This window comes from Neopsephotus bourkii, unplaced genomic scaffold (genome assembly GCF_033783945.1).
Source record: "Neopsephotus bourkii isolate Nb327-2 ecotype Australia unplaced genomic scaffold, CSIRO-AGI_Nbou_v1 NB_1624, whole genome shotgun sequence".
Taxonomy (NCBI): Eukaryota; Metazoa; Chordata; class Aves; order Psittaciformes; family Psittacidae; genus Neopsephotus; species Neopsephotus bourkii.
In genome coordinates, this window is record NW_026902099.1 from 9,920,213 (window position 1) to 9,937,357 (window position 17,145).

General features: G+C 41.2%; 1 protein-coding gene across 1 annotated transcript; it reads right to left on the reverse strand.

Moving 5' to 3' along the window:
- Positions 1-7,933: 7,933 nt before the first annotated feature.
- CAV2 (caveolin 2) lies at positions 7,934-15,070 on the reverse strand. The gene is made up of 3 exons (XM_061373038.1): positions 14,856-15,070; positions 14,531-14,718; positions 7,934-8,369 (listed from the first exon to the last, which is right to left on the reverse strand). Exons 1-3 carry the CDS (start codon positions 15,003-15,005, stop codon positions 8,219-8,221), a joined length of 489 nt encoding a protein of 162 aa, XP_061229022.1. The 5' UTR covers positions 15,006-15,070; the 3' UTR covers positions 7,934-8,218.
- Between the last annotated feature and the right edge of the window lie 2,075 nt (positions 15,071-17,145).

A 17,145-nucleotide genomic window follows, 5' to 3' on the forward strand; every position in this document is an offset into this window, starting at 1 on the left:
CAGTTCTGCACTTCAGCTGTGTTATATTTTTTCCCGGGAGGAGACTGACCCATGCATATCTGCCATGAGTATTAACCACTGGGATTAAGATTTAAAGAGGAGCAGTGGGACACTGACTTTTTGCTACACTCTATTCTCGAATTCCTTTGTAAACTAAGGGACATATGTTGGTGCAAAAGCTATAAGGATTCATCATTGCATTCAAGATGGCTCATGTTGGCACTATATATCTATAAACTATGTATTATATTTTGCCTTAGTTTTCTTTTTTTGGTGTTTGCAGCCATCATTTTTCTGTTAGGAAATGGGACGATGACGAAAGATTTATAACATTAAAAGAAAAATAGTGACCTTAGTGTTCTGCCACTGAGCAAAGAATTGCAGCAACAGAAGTAGAAAATGCTTAAGTGTCGTGTATTTGGCTTTGGCAATTCAACAGAGAAATGACCTCGAAAAAGCCAGTGGCTAAGATGGATGTAGGCTTCACAGATGTAAATAACTGCACCTGTTGAAAATGCAGTCCACATGCACATGTATTACTGATATGGTCATGAGTTAGCAATGAACTTTCTTGAAGAGTTTATATTGCTCATAAACTTTAGAATAAATGCTTTGGGTGGATGTTTTCCAATTTTCCAAGTTAGTTGTAATTTTTAAAAATACCTCTTTTTTTTTTATTGATGCAATAATTCACTGAGGCCATCACTGAAGTATCTTCATCTGTCCTAGCATCTGAATGTGTACGCAGTCAAATGGATATATTGAATGATTTAGTCTCTGCAATTTTTCAACCCATCTGAAAAAAACCCCACAAGACAGTTGTTTGTTTCTATACTTAGGAAAGTTTTGCAATTAGTCAGTACCCTACACATGAATCAGAACATTTTGATCCATCGTTCACTATTACTGCTTTTCTTAATGTGACTAAAATAAAAGTAAAGATATATTTGTTAATTTGAAATGCTGAATTGGCCCTGAAATGGTTTCTGCAGAACCACAGTCCCCTTTAAAAGCAATTTCTGAATCACACAACACTGCTGCGGCTAGAAGAATATTGGAAGCTGGTGGAATTTATAAACTTTGTGAGGCGAATTCCGGAATAGGCTGCACACAAACTCAAATGAGCCATCACATCTAGGGAAACTTAGCAGTGCTCACCTCAGCTTGAATACCAAGACAACAGCCTACAGAGAAAATGCCATGGGTACTACTAAGTTGTAAGGGTGAGGAAGTGACTTCTGCAGAGATGGACAGGGGTAGAACTGTGGCCCATTGCCTCCAGCACTGCTGTATGGGAAATGCAATCAAATTTAATAGCCAGGGGCTCAGCACTGATGTGTGTGGGAGTTCTGCAAGGAGCTCCCATTGCGTACAGAAGAAGGGTTTAGCTCAGCAGGAAAGGACCTGCGAAAGGCTTGCAGGAATCTTCTGAAAGTACAAAGGTTCTGATCCTCTTCTTAGCTATTGTGAATGGATTATCCAGGGGTGGCCTAAAATTGACAAGGGTTATAGACACACAGGCTGGCCTTGAAAATGCCACCCAAACTGTCTCCTCATTGAGCTTTGCTGTGTCTTTTGAAGCCCAGGTCAGCTGTTGAACAGGACTACCTACTACCTTGGCTGGCCATCTCACTGCCTTTCGTCCTTCATCACACCAGCTTTAGGCATGTCACACCTGATTTTAACAAGTTCTTATAGCTCCAATGTCTTGCTTTAACTGAACTTTCAAACTTCTGGATTACCTTAATTGAGAACTCACTCTAAACATGGAGCAAAGTGTGTGCAAATTATGAGCTGTTCTTTCCATTCTGATCAGAGGAAAGGTTTTGGTAATGGTAGGAAACAGTGCAAGGAAAAAAAACAAAAAAGAAAAAAAAAAGAAACCTGATTGGTCAAAATTCCTCAAAAAACTGTCAGAAAATGAGTCACGAAACTGAACTGAATGTGCGTGACTGCTCACTGAGTGTCTTTGTGTGGTATCAAACACTCCCTCTCCTCCTTCCACTCCTTACTCCTCCCCCCCATTTTTTTTCCAAGCTTGTGTAATTATTCCTATTATGGTATTAGCAATACTTCTGATATATTCCAATGTCAGCGAGATCAGAATCAGTCCTGGGAACCTGTATTCTTTATGTATAGTTTCAACAGCAGAGAGGGTGTCAAGACACCAGACACTATCAGCAAGCAGCCTGCCTTATGTAGAGCATTTAAGAACCTGAAGCTTAGAAGAGGAAGATCATTGCATTTTTTTTAGTGTCTTCTGTTCAACTGCTTAACTGCCTTGTTTTATGTGCATTTTTGGATGTTTTGCTGGATGAAAGCCTGAGCTGACAGAACTGCAGATACTGAGCTGCTATCAGCAATGCTACTGTCATCACCTGCTTCATGGTAACAAGCACTGGGACAGGTTTAACATGCAGGCCACTGTTTCACTCATTCCATTATTTGCAGACAGTGGTCATCCTGTGTCCTGCCTCTGGAGGATTTCTGTATTTTAAATTATAAGTCACCGAGACTTTTCTGCTGAGATGGGTGCCCCTCACTACCACTATGTATAGGGCTGCACTTTTATGTATGCATTTGTTATTTGGCCTGTTTGTTCCTTATATCAAAGGAGTTATACCAGGAGAAATGGTGAGATCCCTTCACATTCCTTCCTCCTCACAACCTCTAGCTAGGAGTGATTTCCTTTTTACATGGAAGCACTGCTACCATAAAACATTTCACAACAGCCTTGACGGCTAGAAGTAATCCAACACTTGATAGACCCAAAATAAATTTTTCCCTTTCTGAGGTGTGTTAACATATTTGTCTTACTCCTGGGAAAGCTTATTTTGGGAAGCACCTTATTCTGCTGATGTGCAGTAGGTGTATTTTAAGGGGTCCAAGGCATTCTCTTTGCTTGCATCTAAGCCCAGTCTGGGTTTCTGTCTGGGCTTAGATGCAAGTAAGATGCCAAGTTGCCCAAATAAGGGCAGTTCTGGGCATGACTGAAGTAAAAGTGTAGGTACTGAGGGAATGTTTGAGAGGGAGGTGCCTTCTCAGTTTAGACATGTTCCCGTTTGGGTGGCAGCTGGGCAGGGATTACAATTTTGGATGTAAATGCCTGACTCCCAGTCCTTTGGTAGGTGTGTACATCTTTTATTAAGAGCTAGTCCCTGTAGGTCTTGATCAAGATAGCTAGTAATTGCCTTGGCTGCAGTGGTAAATAGATTGAAAGCTTTAATCCTGACAGACATTGTGCAAATCAAGACCCATTTTCTCAGCTATTCAGTATCAAATTCCCTGATAAATACTGAGGGGGACCATGAACACTGGTCCATGTCAACACTTTTCTGAACCATTCTGCCAGTTCTAGCACATTATTAGCTGTTCATACATCTTATAGAAATATCAGACTGTGAGAACTAGTCTTATCAATGGGACTTAAATATGTACTCCTTGAGACTTATGTATGATCATAGAATCATGGAATCATCTAGGTTGGAAAAGGTCTTTAAGATCACATCCATTAAACTATGCCTATGAGGGCCTCATCTACAAGGTTTTTGAACACTTCCAGGAACAGCGATTCCCACTACCCTGGGAAGCCTGTTCCAATGCCTCATCACCCTCCTGCTGAAGAAATTTTTCCTAGTATCCAGTCTAAACCTCCCATGGCGCAGTTTGAGGCTGTTATCTCTTGTCTTACTGCTTGTTATTTGGGAGATCAGCCACCTCCTCTCTCCATCCTCCATTCAGGTAGTTGTAGAGAGCAACAAAGACCCCCTGAGTCTTCTCTTCAAACTAAACAACCCCAGTTCCCCAGCCGTGATGGGGTTTTCATCAACAACCTTTGCTGTCTAAGCATTTCGTGGCCAGCAGAGCTTATAGTTGTAGCACTGTGATAGCTCTGACCTGCAAAGTAAAAAGCAAGGTGAGGCAGGTACATGGGGTGAAAAAGCAGTGCTTATCAAATTGAGGCAGCTGGCAAAACCAGAAATGCTTTCCTGAAAGTTTGAAATTAAAGTGTGAGTCTACACCTTTTTGCATTCAAGTGTATGAAGCAGTATCTGATTCAGTGCCTTGTGGAGAGGTCCTTCTTTCACCCACTTGTGGTTGGAGGGGGGAGCCAGACAACAAAAAACGAACACCTAACACAGGTGACACTCATCCCTGGCCTCAAGTTGTGAGAGAAGTGTGCAGAACAGCACCTGCCCCACTACTTACATGAAGTTCTAGTTGCTTCCATAGGCCTAGCCTATTTCTGCACCAAATAGAACTTTTTGTGTAGAAGAGGTAAGGAGCCAAGTCAAGCCAAACATTTTGCGTTGATCAGTGAAGCATGTCTTTGCTGGAGGATGATTCAGAGCGGGAACCTATCTTAGCTCCTCTGAATTGCTTCTACAGAAGACATTTTGTTGCAATAAGCTTAGGAAAATTAGTGTCACCAGGATAAAATTAGCCTTTATTAATTCTCCCTTTGGTTGTAAACACTTGCATGAAGAAAGCACCTCATTTTCTAATGCATAACTGCCGGTTCAGTATATTCTTTGGATGCCTTCAGCTCTAATTTTCATGAGCACAGTGCAATAACAAACTACACTGGTAGAACGTCTGGTGTTTGACCTTGTTCCATTTGCATTTCTATTTTCTTAAAAAGAAACAAAACATGTATTTTTCCATATATTTATAAAAGAGAGTTAATACAGCTTAACAGCAGCAGTTTTATCTCTGCAGGTGGGGGAACAATCACACCCTGTGAAAATATGGACTTGAACATTGGGTTCCACTGAAAATGAGTGTGTGGTCTGAGGTCCCAGAGTTGCAGGGAAGTTCTGAACTTTCCAGTGTATGCGTAAATGAGCTTTTTGGATAGGTGGGAAAAAGCTCCTCATTTACCAATATTTCAAAGTTTCTATTAAAATTTTGTTCCAATGTATATAATGAACAAGTAGGGAAAGATAAGACACAAATATAGAAGTTCTATAGTCAGATTAGAATGGTTTTATGAAATAGCTCTCACAAGAAATCTGATTAAATTTCTTTGTGAATTGACAGAAAAAAGTCCATAAACACAAATTCGGGGTTAGTTCTGTTTGTTAGTTGTGTTCTTCATGAAAAACAGGGTGCTGAAATATTTTGCATGACAGACCTGAATCTTCAGCTCATGATGATAAACCTCAGGTCGTCAGCAACAAGAGGCAGGCTTTTATCCTCATTAACTCTACCATGATGATGGAAAGTCTACCCTTGTTGAGAGCCAAAACATTTTCCTCATTCCACAGAGAAGAAGATGTATCAAAGTAGATGACCTGAATCAGGTGTGGATTTTTCTATATTTGTTGCAGACAAAGAGACAAAGTTTCTGTATCCCCTTCTTGGCTAAATCCTCATGTGCAAGTTGCTGTTAAGGGATCAGCTGGGATGATTTGTCCACATAGCAAACGTACTGCAGAGAACTCCAGGAACCTACGCTACATTGAAGATTACAGTTCAGTGCCAGTGCCCATTCAGTCCCTGTTGTCCAACAATGCTGTAAGCTATTGACAGTATCAGCTGTGGCAGAGCTTTGGGTTGTCTGTCGGAACAGTCAAATCCATAAAATCCAGAGCATACTGGCCAGCCAAGGCTGCCCGAGGCAGATTCACATTGAAGCACTGGAGAGTCTGTATATATTCATGCTTTCTTTAACTCCTTTCATGGATGAAGTAAGTGTATTTGCCAAGCATGTTATATTTTACTATAAGCCTAACAGTAACTCTTACAGTAAGAGCACTTAGAATTACCACTTATCCAGAGAAAGATACTGCTATAAATCATGTAAGAAAATAACAGGTTTAATTACTTAATTACAAGCTTGCCTGAGTCTTGTAACAGCTAGAGAAATGGTGAAAAGAACTAATTAATGACATGCCTAAATCACAATAAGACCAAGATTTGTCTGTGGTATAGCCAGATTTCAGTAAGTTGCTTTAAGAATGCATATATCCAGGAGTTCATGACCTAAACCGATACATTTTTCTCTAGGGAATGGCCTCATTCTCAAAGTTTGGATCCAGACTTGAGTTCCTGCAAACTTTTTATAGGGCTCCTTTTAGACACAGGAACTAGTACTGATTGATTTATTTTCCTTTTTTTTTTTTTTTTTTTTTTTATTTTAATGAATTTACCAAAGGGATATTGTTTTCCATGCAAAATATCTTTGTAAAAATTCTTGGACTTTGTAAAAGAAAATAACTCTCAAAAGAGTTCAAGCCTAGCCTGACCAATTTTTATTTTCAAAAGAGATATTTCCATCTTTAACATAAGAAAGGTATCTTGCAGAACACATCTGAATGACAAGCTAACTTCTTGTAGAATAAAAAAATTACAGACAAGTTTCCATGGGCAGTAAGATCCAGTTTTCAAAAGCCATATGAATCCCTCTCTAAATGACACAAATGGCAAAAATATTTTTAACATATGTTAAAGATGTTAACGTATGTTAACAGATGTTCCTAGTGTACAAAGAATATACAGGGTCAGCTAGCTTCTGTAGGCTAGTAAGCAAGAAAAAGGAAAGTTCTGCAGCTCACCTGTAAAGGAAGCTTGTGCCCATAAAAAGAATTAAACTTTTTTTTAAATGTAGCCAAAATCCTGCAGAGACACCTGTTTTAGAGAAAGCAACCGTTCTGTATGGGTTTAATAACACAGAGTTACATCATTTTCTACTATAATTATGTTAAATGTAGTTGATAACAATGGAACGGTATTGATGCTCATCCTTTACCCTTTCCCATATTTTGGAAGAACCGCATAGTATTCCATGCTGTTCACTATTTATCTAAACAGCTTTTTAAAAAGCTGAGAAATATGAAAAATGATGAAGTTTTAAATGGGAAAAAGCTGACATTTTATTATTTTATTATATAGTTTTTTATATGAAATCTGTGACATCATTTTAGGAAATAACATTCTGAATCATATAAACATTTTACAATTGCAACTTACCATCTGTATTTAAAGAAAACAGCAGCATAAGCCCATCAGAAGGCTAATGTAATTTTCATGTACCTCTGCATACATTCTGTTATTCTGGTTTACAAAGTCATATTAAGCGCAGAAGGAAGAAGGGCTTTTTTTAGCGGTTAGGTTTTGAAGTAGTAAATAAGTAACATGTGGAATCAAGTCAATAGGTGAGGCGAATTAGACAAGGATATCAATTACACTCGCTTTCTACAAGAGCTTGCTACTTAGTTAAAGTGCTAGCATAGTGTGTTTAATTTTAAATATCACAATGTTCACACAGATAATACACAGAAATAGGCAGGATTGCATTTACTACACCCCTTTTTTAATAAAAAAACATTTCTCATAAACAGATATTTCCAACTTTTTTGCAAGGTCTCGTATGAAAACACTTATTATCTTTGCTTTTACACACAATCATATATAATAATTACACTAGAATTGCAAGGCAGCACTTAAAAATCTACATAATTTAGAAACAGAAATTTTAGTTATCTAAAGTAATTTTTTGCAGTGTCTCACTCCTGCTTCCTAATAAGTTGGTTAGAATTAAAATACTATAGAAATAGTGCTTCAAAGAAAACTATCAAGTGCCATTTACAAAGGTACAAAATATACAGCAAAGTTAACTTCTCATAAAATAAATATACAGATTAGCTGATGCCCCAGATCATTAGCTAACACCTTATTTTAAGGGATGAACTTCTAGGGAGCTTTTCCCTCTGGTATAGGAGAATTATACAACAGTTCCTCTTCCTGTATGTTTATGCAATGAGTCACATTCATTTTAACTGCTGACAACAAAGGACTGGGTTTATCATTCTGCATAGTGAGTAGTGGAACTGCACTAAAGTCAGTGTGAACCCTTAGAGATCACTTTTGCCTAAGTTACCACAGCCTACTCATTGAAATTTTTATAGTAATAATGCAAATCATTACCTTCACAAGAATTCTCCTGTCATCTAGCAACTAACGTACCATTAAAATAAAGTGTTGCCAACATACTCCATGATTGCTCTGTTGTTAAAATAGTGAGTTACGAAAACTGCCTACTTATTCTTAAACTGATCTCCCTGATAATAAATGAGTTTTAGGAAAAATAGCATGTTCCCGCTTAAACCAGCCATTATAATTTATCAGTTTGGAATGAATGGTAAGTGCTTGTATATTAGGTTAGCAAAGAGGTATAAAACCAGCTACAATTACAGCACTGTTGCACCCCTGATGTTTACTCTTGGTCCAGGCGTATATTAACCATGGCAAAGCATCGGCCTATGCTCTGAAAGAATGGTACGATGAAAACATCTGTCAGGCTCTTCCATATGGTTTGCATTGAAGGCAAGAGCATGAGACACGTTTTCACGAAAGGCACCACAATCCTGTAAAAGAGAAAATGGAAGATTTAATGATTGTTTCTGTTACAGCATGGGGAAAACAGAATAAGAAAGCACAAGTATAAGAATTTACAGAAGAAGTGATTTTCTAACTCTAAATCTCTAAACAGGTCAGTTTTACACACTTGCACTCATTCTCCATCAATTTGGCTTACTCACAGCCTTACACCTGCACATGCAGAAGCACTGTGATGCATGTGGTCCTCTAGCCAGGATCACTTATGTGCAACCCAAGGGACAGGAGATGCCAGCTTTCTTGTCATCATGTCTCTGCTTCCTAATTGGCAATTGTCCTAGTTTGTGGACATGACTGTTACTTAGGTGAACTTTTGCTATCCTCTCCCTGATGCTGGAAGGGCTGGTGTATGTGATATGTGACAACCTTGCTGCCACCCTGCTGTGTCTGAAGAGCAGAGTCATCCCCTAGGGATTCATTTGCCCTGTGGTTGGATCTAAATGTGGGTCTTTGGGCTTGACAGAAACACCATGTTCTCTCCAGTTTGATTGACTGGGAACAGTGCTCTTTACAATCTGTTCTTGCTCTGCTCTCTCTTCTGTTGTTTCTTGTATTCACCTCTTTCACCCACCCAAATGCATAGGCACATCACCATTCCCATCTCATTCCTACAGCCTAACTTGGCTGTTACAACATGCTACAATAAAACAGGAACAGTAAAGCAATATCTGGTTACACTGGACTGCTGTAGTACAGAGATATGCCAAACCTCAGAAAAATGGAATCCTTAAGGATCCTATAAAGATTTTCATTTGTGGGTAAGAAACTAACCTAGAGTGAGGTCAGAACTCCTGGCCAGGGAAAGATCTTTTTATTTGCTCAGTGTGCATACTTGAAAGTATTGTGCCTTCATCTCCTGAGCACTGGTAAGCATCTGGGGATGCTCTCCATATGTCCCAATTCCAAAGTAAAGTCATCAGTGGTAGCTTAAGTCAGGCATGCTAACAACAGAGGCAAGGCACAAGTGCATACAGGGGCAGCTCAGAAAGGCCAGTGAATACATGGTAACTTATGGATACATGGTAACTTATGACACTATTTTAAGTTACTCTCCTTTCTTGATCATTTACTGGCCAAAACCCTGCGTCATTTTACTAAGCTGGATGTTCTTACTTAGGTGCAGATAAATTAAATGCATAAATAACTTATGTAATACTGGAGTGGTACTAGAGCAAGGTTAAAAAAAAACCAAACAAACTGTGACATATATAACACATTTATTTCCTAAATTAGGTAGAAAAACCTATAGATTCTCTTGATAAAGAATAAACTCTGTTCTAGTTTGCTGTTGCATTCCAAATTTAAGATTCAAGTCTTGCATCCACATAAGCCCATTGCAGAACTCTCACTGACTTTGGTTGGATGACAGGAAATATTTAATTTACTATTTCATCATAGGCATGGAAAAAATATACAGGTATTGTGTATTTCCAATGAGTGCTGCTCAGAATAACAAAGTAAAAACCCAACAAACAAACAATAAAACCAAAGCCAAACTGGCACATTTTTAAAAAGTTGGAGCTTAGAAATGTAAAAGTTAAAATATTTATTTTCAGTGTTTATTTAACCAGATTCTCAGCTTTTATCATACAATGCAAGCCATACACTAGTGTGTCTATGTTGCACTCTAAACTAACCCAGATGGATTCAAACAAGAATAGTTTTTCTAAAACCTTCTGTTCTTTTGTCTCTGCTGAAACAGCTAGTAAAAGACACACTGTATAGAACTGTGAGTGCTGCTGGAATAATGTCTCTAGTTTTAAACTGACCCCTGTAAATTATGCACTTTACGACATACCTATAGTATCACTGCATATAGAATAGATAATTTCTAGAGAAAAAAAGTAGGGCTTCAGCTGTTAGAATAAAAAAAGATATTTCTCTAAGCAACACAGGGAAAACACCAGAAATGACTACTCAGCTTGTGTTGACTTCATCCCTTTTCCATTTTGGTTAGTTTATAAAGGCTATGTCACTGCTCCTTTCCTGCCATCTAAAATAAATTTGGCTTTCTTTTTTTTTTTTTAAATCTAACTGATTTGGAGAGGAGCAGAAAAGCTGACATTTCTAGCGGACCTTGTGTTGACAGGATCACACGAAATACAAACTAAACAAATACCACAGTGTGCAGAAGTTTCATAGAAGGATGCAGTGAATCACCAGGATGCCATTAGGAAGGGCTGGAAAAGCAGTGATCATACCACCCGCAACTGCTGTAGAGATCATTCAGACAGTACCAGAACTCAGTATCTTTTGATAATGTTAAATACAGTAAATATTAAATGTTTTGGTAATGTTTTATAAACATTGAGAATTTTATGGTAAATGCATGTGAAAAACAATGTAGACTAGCTCGGTAGGAGGATATGTGAGACATGCTAGCAAACAAAGCTAATTAATGTAAACAACTTTCAACTTTAAAATAAAAGTCAGTCTAACTAAATAACAATTACTCAAACACCTTTCCCCAGAGAAGGAAACCCTTTACACATAGAGAGCAGTAAAAGGTATTTTCTAACTTTTAAAACATGTGAGTGTGGCTATATAGGTATCTACGTAAGTATGTATCCTGTCCGTTCTGCATTTCCAAATCATCGGTGTGATATGCCTTCTGTGGAATGACCCAGCACACTTAGAAACATAAATAACCAAGGACCACTAAAAGCTATGTATTGTTTTAGTGACCTGTCAAGTAAACATTAACATACATTCTTTACTCACAATGCTGTGAGTTTACCCCAAACTACACTTGTATTCACAGAGATAGTAACAGCTTGCTTAAGTGATGTCTAACAGTGGAAGTTGGCATATCCCAAGGATATCAACACTGACTTCAATGTTGACACTAGTAATGTCACCACATAATGCAGCATTGGGAAGAAAATCAAAGCTCTGTTGAATATGACATCTAAGCTGAAGCACAGACAAGATATTTCAACTACCTATACAACTTCTCATTGAATCTTGCTGTGTAAAAATATCATAAAATACCCATTCTTTCACGGAGTAGAAGGAATCCCTTCTTTTGGGAACTGTTGAACTGAAAAATGCAAATTACCCCAGTTTTTCCATCTATCCTGCATCTGAGCGCTGGGAATGGAAGCTCAAGCCAACAGGAGCTCTGAGCACCTGCTGCTCCAGCTGATGACAAGAGCATATTGCTGCTCGACTCCTTGTGCTTTAGACCCCATCTCAGATCCAAGACTCGAGTTAAGGATCCACAAATGAGCCATTCTTAGCACACACATGCAACATACCAGAAGACTATGCAGACAGGACTACAAAAAAGCATATATGATATTCAAGCATTAATTTCCAAGAGGTGGCAAACATGTGGCTTGGAACATCAAGGAGAAGTCCGTGATCTATAATAAATATAATGAGTTTGAATGTGTTGCCTGGAAAACCACTAGTATTCTGCTCATGATCAAAAATCAGTAACAGCCTCAATCTAAGGAAATCTTTAAAATCTTGCTAATATTCACAGAAAGATGTTAAAACTCAGTGTGACAAATTCTGCCATTTATAGGCTGTGGTGAGAATGACAGTCATCAGTAAAGGAGAAGAAATGTGGAGAAGTACCCTTCCTTGAACAGGCTTGTATATGGGTCACCAACTTGCTAGCTGGCACAGTTTCATATCTTTTATCAGCTAGTACAATGCTGGATTCTGTCTCAAGCAGACAGTTTGAGAACAGGAAAAGGATATGCTTCATCTTTATAGATAAAAATGTAAGTTAAAGTGAATCCTTACATATTTCTCATTCAGCTTTCTTTCTGCTTTCCATGAAGTCTCACACATTTGCTTCCTTCTTCAGCAACCTTTTTGCTGGTGAAAGGCAACATTTACTATCAGGTCTGAGAGGGGCAATTCATGAGGTGCCCTTGACGCATGAGGAATGGATTTTTAGCATCCTGACAAAACCGCAATGACATGTGTGACAATCAAGAGGGCTTTGTGCCTGAGCAGTTCCAAAAGTTGCTGCAACACGTTTGAATTTAGCCTCAGGAAGAGCTCCCCTAGGATAGATAACATCATCATCTCATTGGTTTGGATGCTGAAAATGAGGCACAGTGACTCTGATGAGACCTCCTACAGGCAGCCATGTGGGAGGGTGTGCCTGGGGTTTTCCCATGACATTTCAACAGCTGAAGACAAGAGTTACAATAGAAATCCCTTTCTCTCACCCACAAAACAAGGAGCTACTATTTTTTTCAGACCCAATGGGGCTACATGGGAGCCAGTACCATGTGTTTTGGGTCTCTACACCTGCACTGCTCATAGGCTACCCTCTCAAATGCAGAAACTTTGAACTCCTTACACCAAGAAGTCTGGAACATGGAAAGCTGCAGAGAAGATGACTTAGTCTCAGTGTTTGCCACCTTTGTGTTGGAATAAATCCAATTTGTGGTTGTGGGAAAATGAGGCAGTGCTGGCTCTGGATGGTAGCACTGGATGAGCTCCAAGGGGGGGCAGGTAATGCTAACAATTTATGTGATGCTTTCACACCCATCCCAGGCATAAGGAAGATCAAAAATGAAAGATCTGTAGTGACAGTGAACATAGAGAAAGCAAATTAGTTGCTGGGGAAGCAAGTGTGTTCACAGAAAGTCAAAGGAAACTTTTCAAGTGAAGTGCCACATGTGGACAGTCCTATTTCAGATATACTGAGAACCCACAGCTCTTGAGAGAGTCACTAGGGACAACTTGCATAAATAGAAACTGACCCCAGAGTCCTGGCTCAGTGAAACTCATGTCCACACATCCACGCTGTAAAATCCAGATAGCAGATCATACTGAAGCACAAAAACTTATTACAGTCTTAATAAATCTGGCATTTATTAATTCTTCCATAGATATCTCACTACTGGAAGTCGATATGGTCATCGTACCTTTTTGCAGTCACACAGTACTCACAGCGCAGTGACAGCTCCAGACTTGAAAGTCTAGGCACTCTATACAGTGTTCATAATTTAGGGACCAGAGAAGTAGCATGTAAGCAGCTCTAAACTTCATTGCAACTCTTCAGGGTGAGATGCCAACTCAATGTTCCTAAATTTGAGTTAATTGGGTTTTGAAGTGGCTCACAGCAATGTCATCAACCCAAACTTCCATTCCACTTTTGAAAACAGAAATCTGCACCTTCAAGATTGCAACCAAGGGCTCAGATAACCAATGTATTCCTACTGCCTTGAGATCTTTTTTTCCTAGCTTCTGGATTGTATTTTGTTTTCCTTAAAAACTTCTTGATGATTCCAGTGTCACCCAAGTCAAATGAGACTTTGCCCAAAACCCATGTATATGGAAAATCCTGGGTTGCAGGAATGATGCTGATAATCTGCATTCATCCCTTCCTCTGCAGCCTGCTGGATTTGCAGTTTTTTCCTCAACATTATTATTTTCCCTGCCTTTCTTCCTTTTCCATGATCATCTGCCTTTCTTGTCTCCAGGTATTCCCTAATATTTTGCCAGTATATTCTGTTTCAAACATATCAGGCTTTCTGTGACTTGGAGTACCAGTATATTTGCCTATGAACCTGGGCCATGGCCAGAAGCAGCTTTCCTGTGCTCAGCAGGGCTTTGCTTATGTGGAAGTGCTTTGGGGCACTGCACCTAGAGATGGCCATGTACCAGATGCAAGGCAGTGACAGTAGATTTTGTGGCAGTAGCAAAGAAAGAGTGAGTTGGGCTCTCAAAAGCTTACTTTAGTCTGTGAGGAAAAAAATGGAAGAGGTAACCATTCTGAGAAGGTGGCAGTAATGCTTCTGCCCAAGTCTTTCATTTCAAATAAACACGTTTTAACAACTTCTGTACTCCAGTTTCAAAAGAACAAGCAATCGTTATTATTAGTCCAGAAGCCAGCTGAGGCTGGAATGCATTGTGTAGATGCCATTCAAAGGATAAAGAAGGCCCTCTGCTCCAAGGAGCTACCACAGACATGACAGACCAAAAGTACAGAAGGGAATGAATCACAGTGAAAACACTGTTTTCATTTCTCTGCCTTTAAAACCAAAGCAGACAACGTAAGCAGATCTGACTACCGGCTGTAAAGGCGGTGATCAACAGCTAGCAGTAATGCTGCTGGGCTGTCTGCAGAGCCCACGCACCACAAGCAACAGAACGCACTTACCAGATGTGCAGGCAGCTGAGCGCAGCAAAGACGACCCCCAGAACCAGGGCCAGGGGTATGGCAAGGACCAGGGTCAGGAGCTTGTAGATCACGTACTTGCTGAGCTCGAAGAGAGCGTGGCTGCAGATCCAGACTTTGTCGAAGGAGTGCGTTAGCTCTGGCTCCGCGATCACGTCCTCGAAGCCCAGCTGGAACGACAGCAGCCAGGCCGTTACGCGGAGATGGGGCTAGGGGAGACTGGGGGCACTCCGCCCGCCACCCCGTCCCGTCCCGTCGCGGCCCGTCCCGCCCCGCCGCCCCGGACCGGGTCCCCGCGGCCGCGCACCTGGAGGTGGGCGTTCATCCCATGGGGGTCGCGGTCCAGCTCGTCCTCCGCGCCCTTCTCCGCCTCCGACAGCGCGGGGCCTCCGCTCCGCGGGAAGTTGTCGTCGTCCATGAAGATGCGGGTGTCCACCTTCTCCGTCTCCAGCCCCATGGCGCTGCCCGCCGCTCCGCGGCTCCCGGCCCGGCCCTGCCCTGCCCTGCCCCGGCCGTTGCCGCGGCGCCCGCCGCTCCGCCGGGCTGGGGCGGAGCGGGGCTGCCCGGGACACGCCCCACGGGACGGGCCGTACCGAGGCCGGGAGCAAGAGGGAGAGGATGCCTAGGAGCGGGAAGTGAGGAGATCTCCCCCCGCAGCCCCGGCCGGCAGCACAGCGGCCCCTCTGCTCGGTGCCCGCTCTATGGATCGGGACCTCCGGCCGTTGGGAGCCTCCAGGCGTGCTCGGCTTTCCCGTTCATCCCAGATCCCCGGCCAGCAGGCCCTGCGCTGCCCTCGCCGCGGCCTCACGCATCGCTGAAATTTGTAGCAGCAAGCGTTTGTGGCATTGCGACAATAGGCAGATGGGGAAAAAAGCAGAGGCGAATGTACATTAGGCCTTACGGGGTCATGTCTGCTGCCTTCTCTGCAGTTGTAAGGGATAAACGAAAAGAAAGGGGGAGGAAAGGTGTGCTGCCGCTGTCCATCAAAGTTACCACATCCAGCCCCACCAGCCTGTCACACTCCAACATTACTTGTACCATGCTCCCTCCCTAAGCTGCTTAATCACTGCTGTGATAAAACATTGCACTCGTTATTGCAAGGTATTGTCGTGCCCTCCTTGGGTTTTAGCTTCAAATTATTTCCTCTTTTTTTTTTTTTTTTAATTTAAGAACGTGTCTTAAGCCTAAGAATGATCTCTATAAAAGTGAACAAGTTGCTGTAATGACTGCTGAAAGTATTTGATAATATTGATATACACCATGAGCTCAGGAGCTGTCAGGAGTAAATTCGTGCCGCATTTAATGCCATGATCACCTGTCACTCAGAGGAGTGGTATTACTAATCAATGATCCATTGTTAAAGGAAGCTACTACTGGTAACTTTCTCCCATTTTCATCACTGCATTAAATTTAGGATAGCTTTAAATTTTGAGAAGCTCACAGGAAAGTGATCTAAATATAACTACGCAAGGTTTGCATAGGAAATCACCTAATACAATGCTCTGGACCGCACTGCATTGTTCTTGACCGGATAACTTCTGCAGAAAAGCTTTTCATCTCTGTGTAACTCGTGTTGATGCCTTTTTCTCCCATGCTGATGAGTTTAGTGGTACTGGTGTCACGTAAATGGTTTGGATCCAGCACTGTAGCTGTGGCTCATTAAATATAAAAGTCTGCAAATACAAGTTTACAATAGGATCAAATGCAAGCAAAGAAACAGCTTGATGAGTCAAGGCATACTTACGAGCTGCATTTCTGCTCTCCCTTCCACCTTCCCCCCCACCAATTCCTCTTTGTCCCATGAGTGGGAGGAATAAAAAGGCTAATTGACAGACCTGCGGTCCAGACTCAGCTTTCAGGGTGCTTCTGTTCAGCAACTCTTGTTTTTCAGTCTATCCATATGGGATTGAGTGAAGCCTAAAGGCAATCGGACAACTTCTGGTAGTTACTTGAGTCAGGCACAGAAATTTGGGTTAGGTTCTGCTGAAAAGCAAGGTAGGAACAACCAGCAGAGAATCCCAAACTAGCCCCTTGGCTACTGAACTCTGACCATGCTGGTTTATACCAACTGCTTTCTACCTTCCCCCTCACTAGAGGCATGGATCAGGGTGCATGTGTACAACCAGGGAGCTGCTTTTGAAAAGCTCTTTCCCAACACTGGAGCCTTATAATCTGGCTGGGCAGGGTGCTGGGACATCCAGTCTAGGTCATGTTTTGCTCAGAAAGATTGGACCACGTGATCTTTGAGGTCCCTTCCAACCTGGTATTCTATGATTTCCTAACCACTGCTGCTGCATCTTCATCTACCATCTACCATCTAGACAGCTGGATCAGCAAGTCACAGCTCCACTTGCTCAGCTGCAGCTTTGCTAGAAGCTAATGGGTGGCTCTTTTTGCAAGATCACCCAAATCACTGGCTGCCACTGGAGAGTGGCCTGACAGTGTCAGAAACAGCACTTTATTGTTCATGTCCATCTGTCTTTTGAAATCCGCTATTTCAATAGCTGATAAATGTCAATGCCTATCAAGGCAGCACCATGGAAAATTAAGTTTTCCTTTGTAATCTCTGAGGATTTGAAATAAAGTGGTGCTGCAAT

Bases quoted from the DNA above. Each gene is read 5' to 3' on its own strand.
- CAV2 (XM_061373038.1), bottom strand. From the start codon at position 15,005: ATGGGGCTGGAGACGGAGAAGGTGGACACCCGCATCTTCATGGACGAC. The intron at 14,719-14,855 runs GTGCGCGGCCGC...CTGTCGTTCCAG, and splicing joins GGATGAACGCCCACCTCCAG to CTGGGCTTCGAGGACGTGAT. The intron at 8,370-14,530 runs GTAAGTGCGTTC...TCTCTTTTACAG, and splicing joins CTCAGCTGCCTGCACATCTG to GATTGTGGTGCCTTTCGTGA.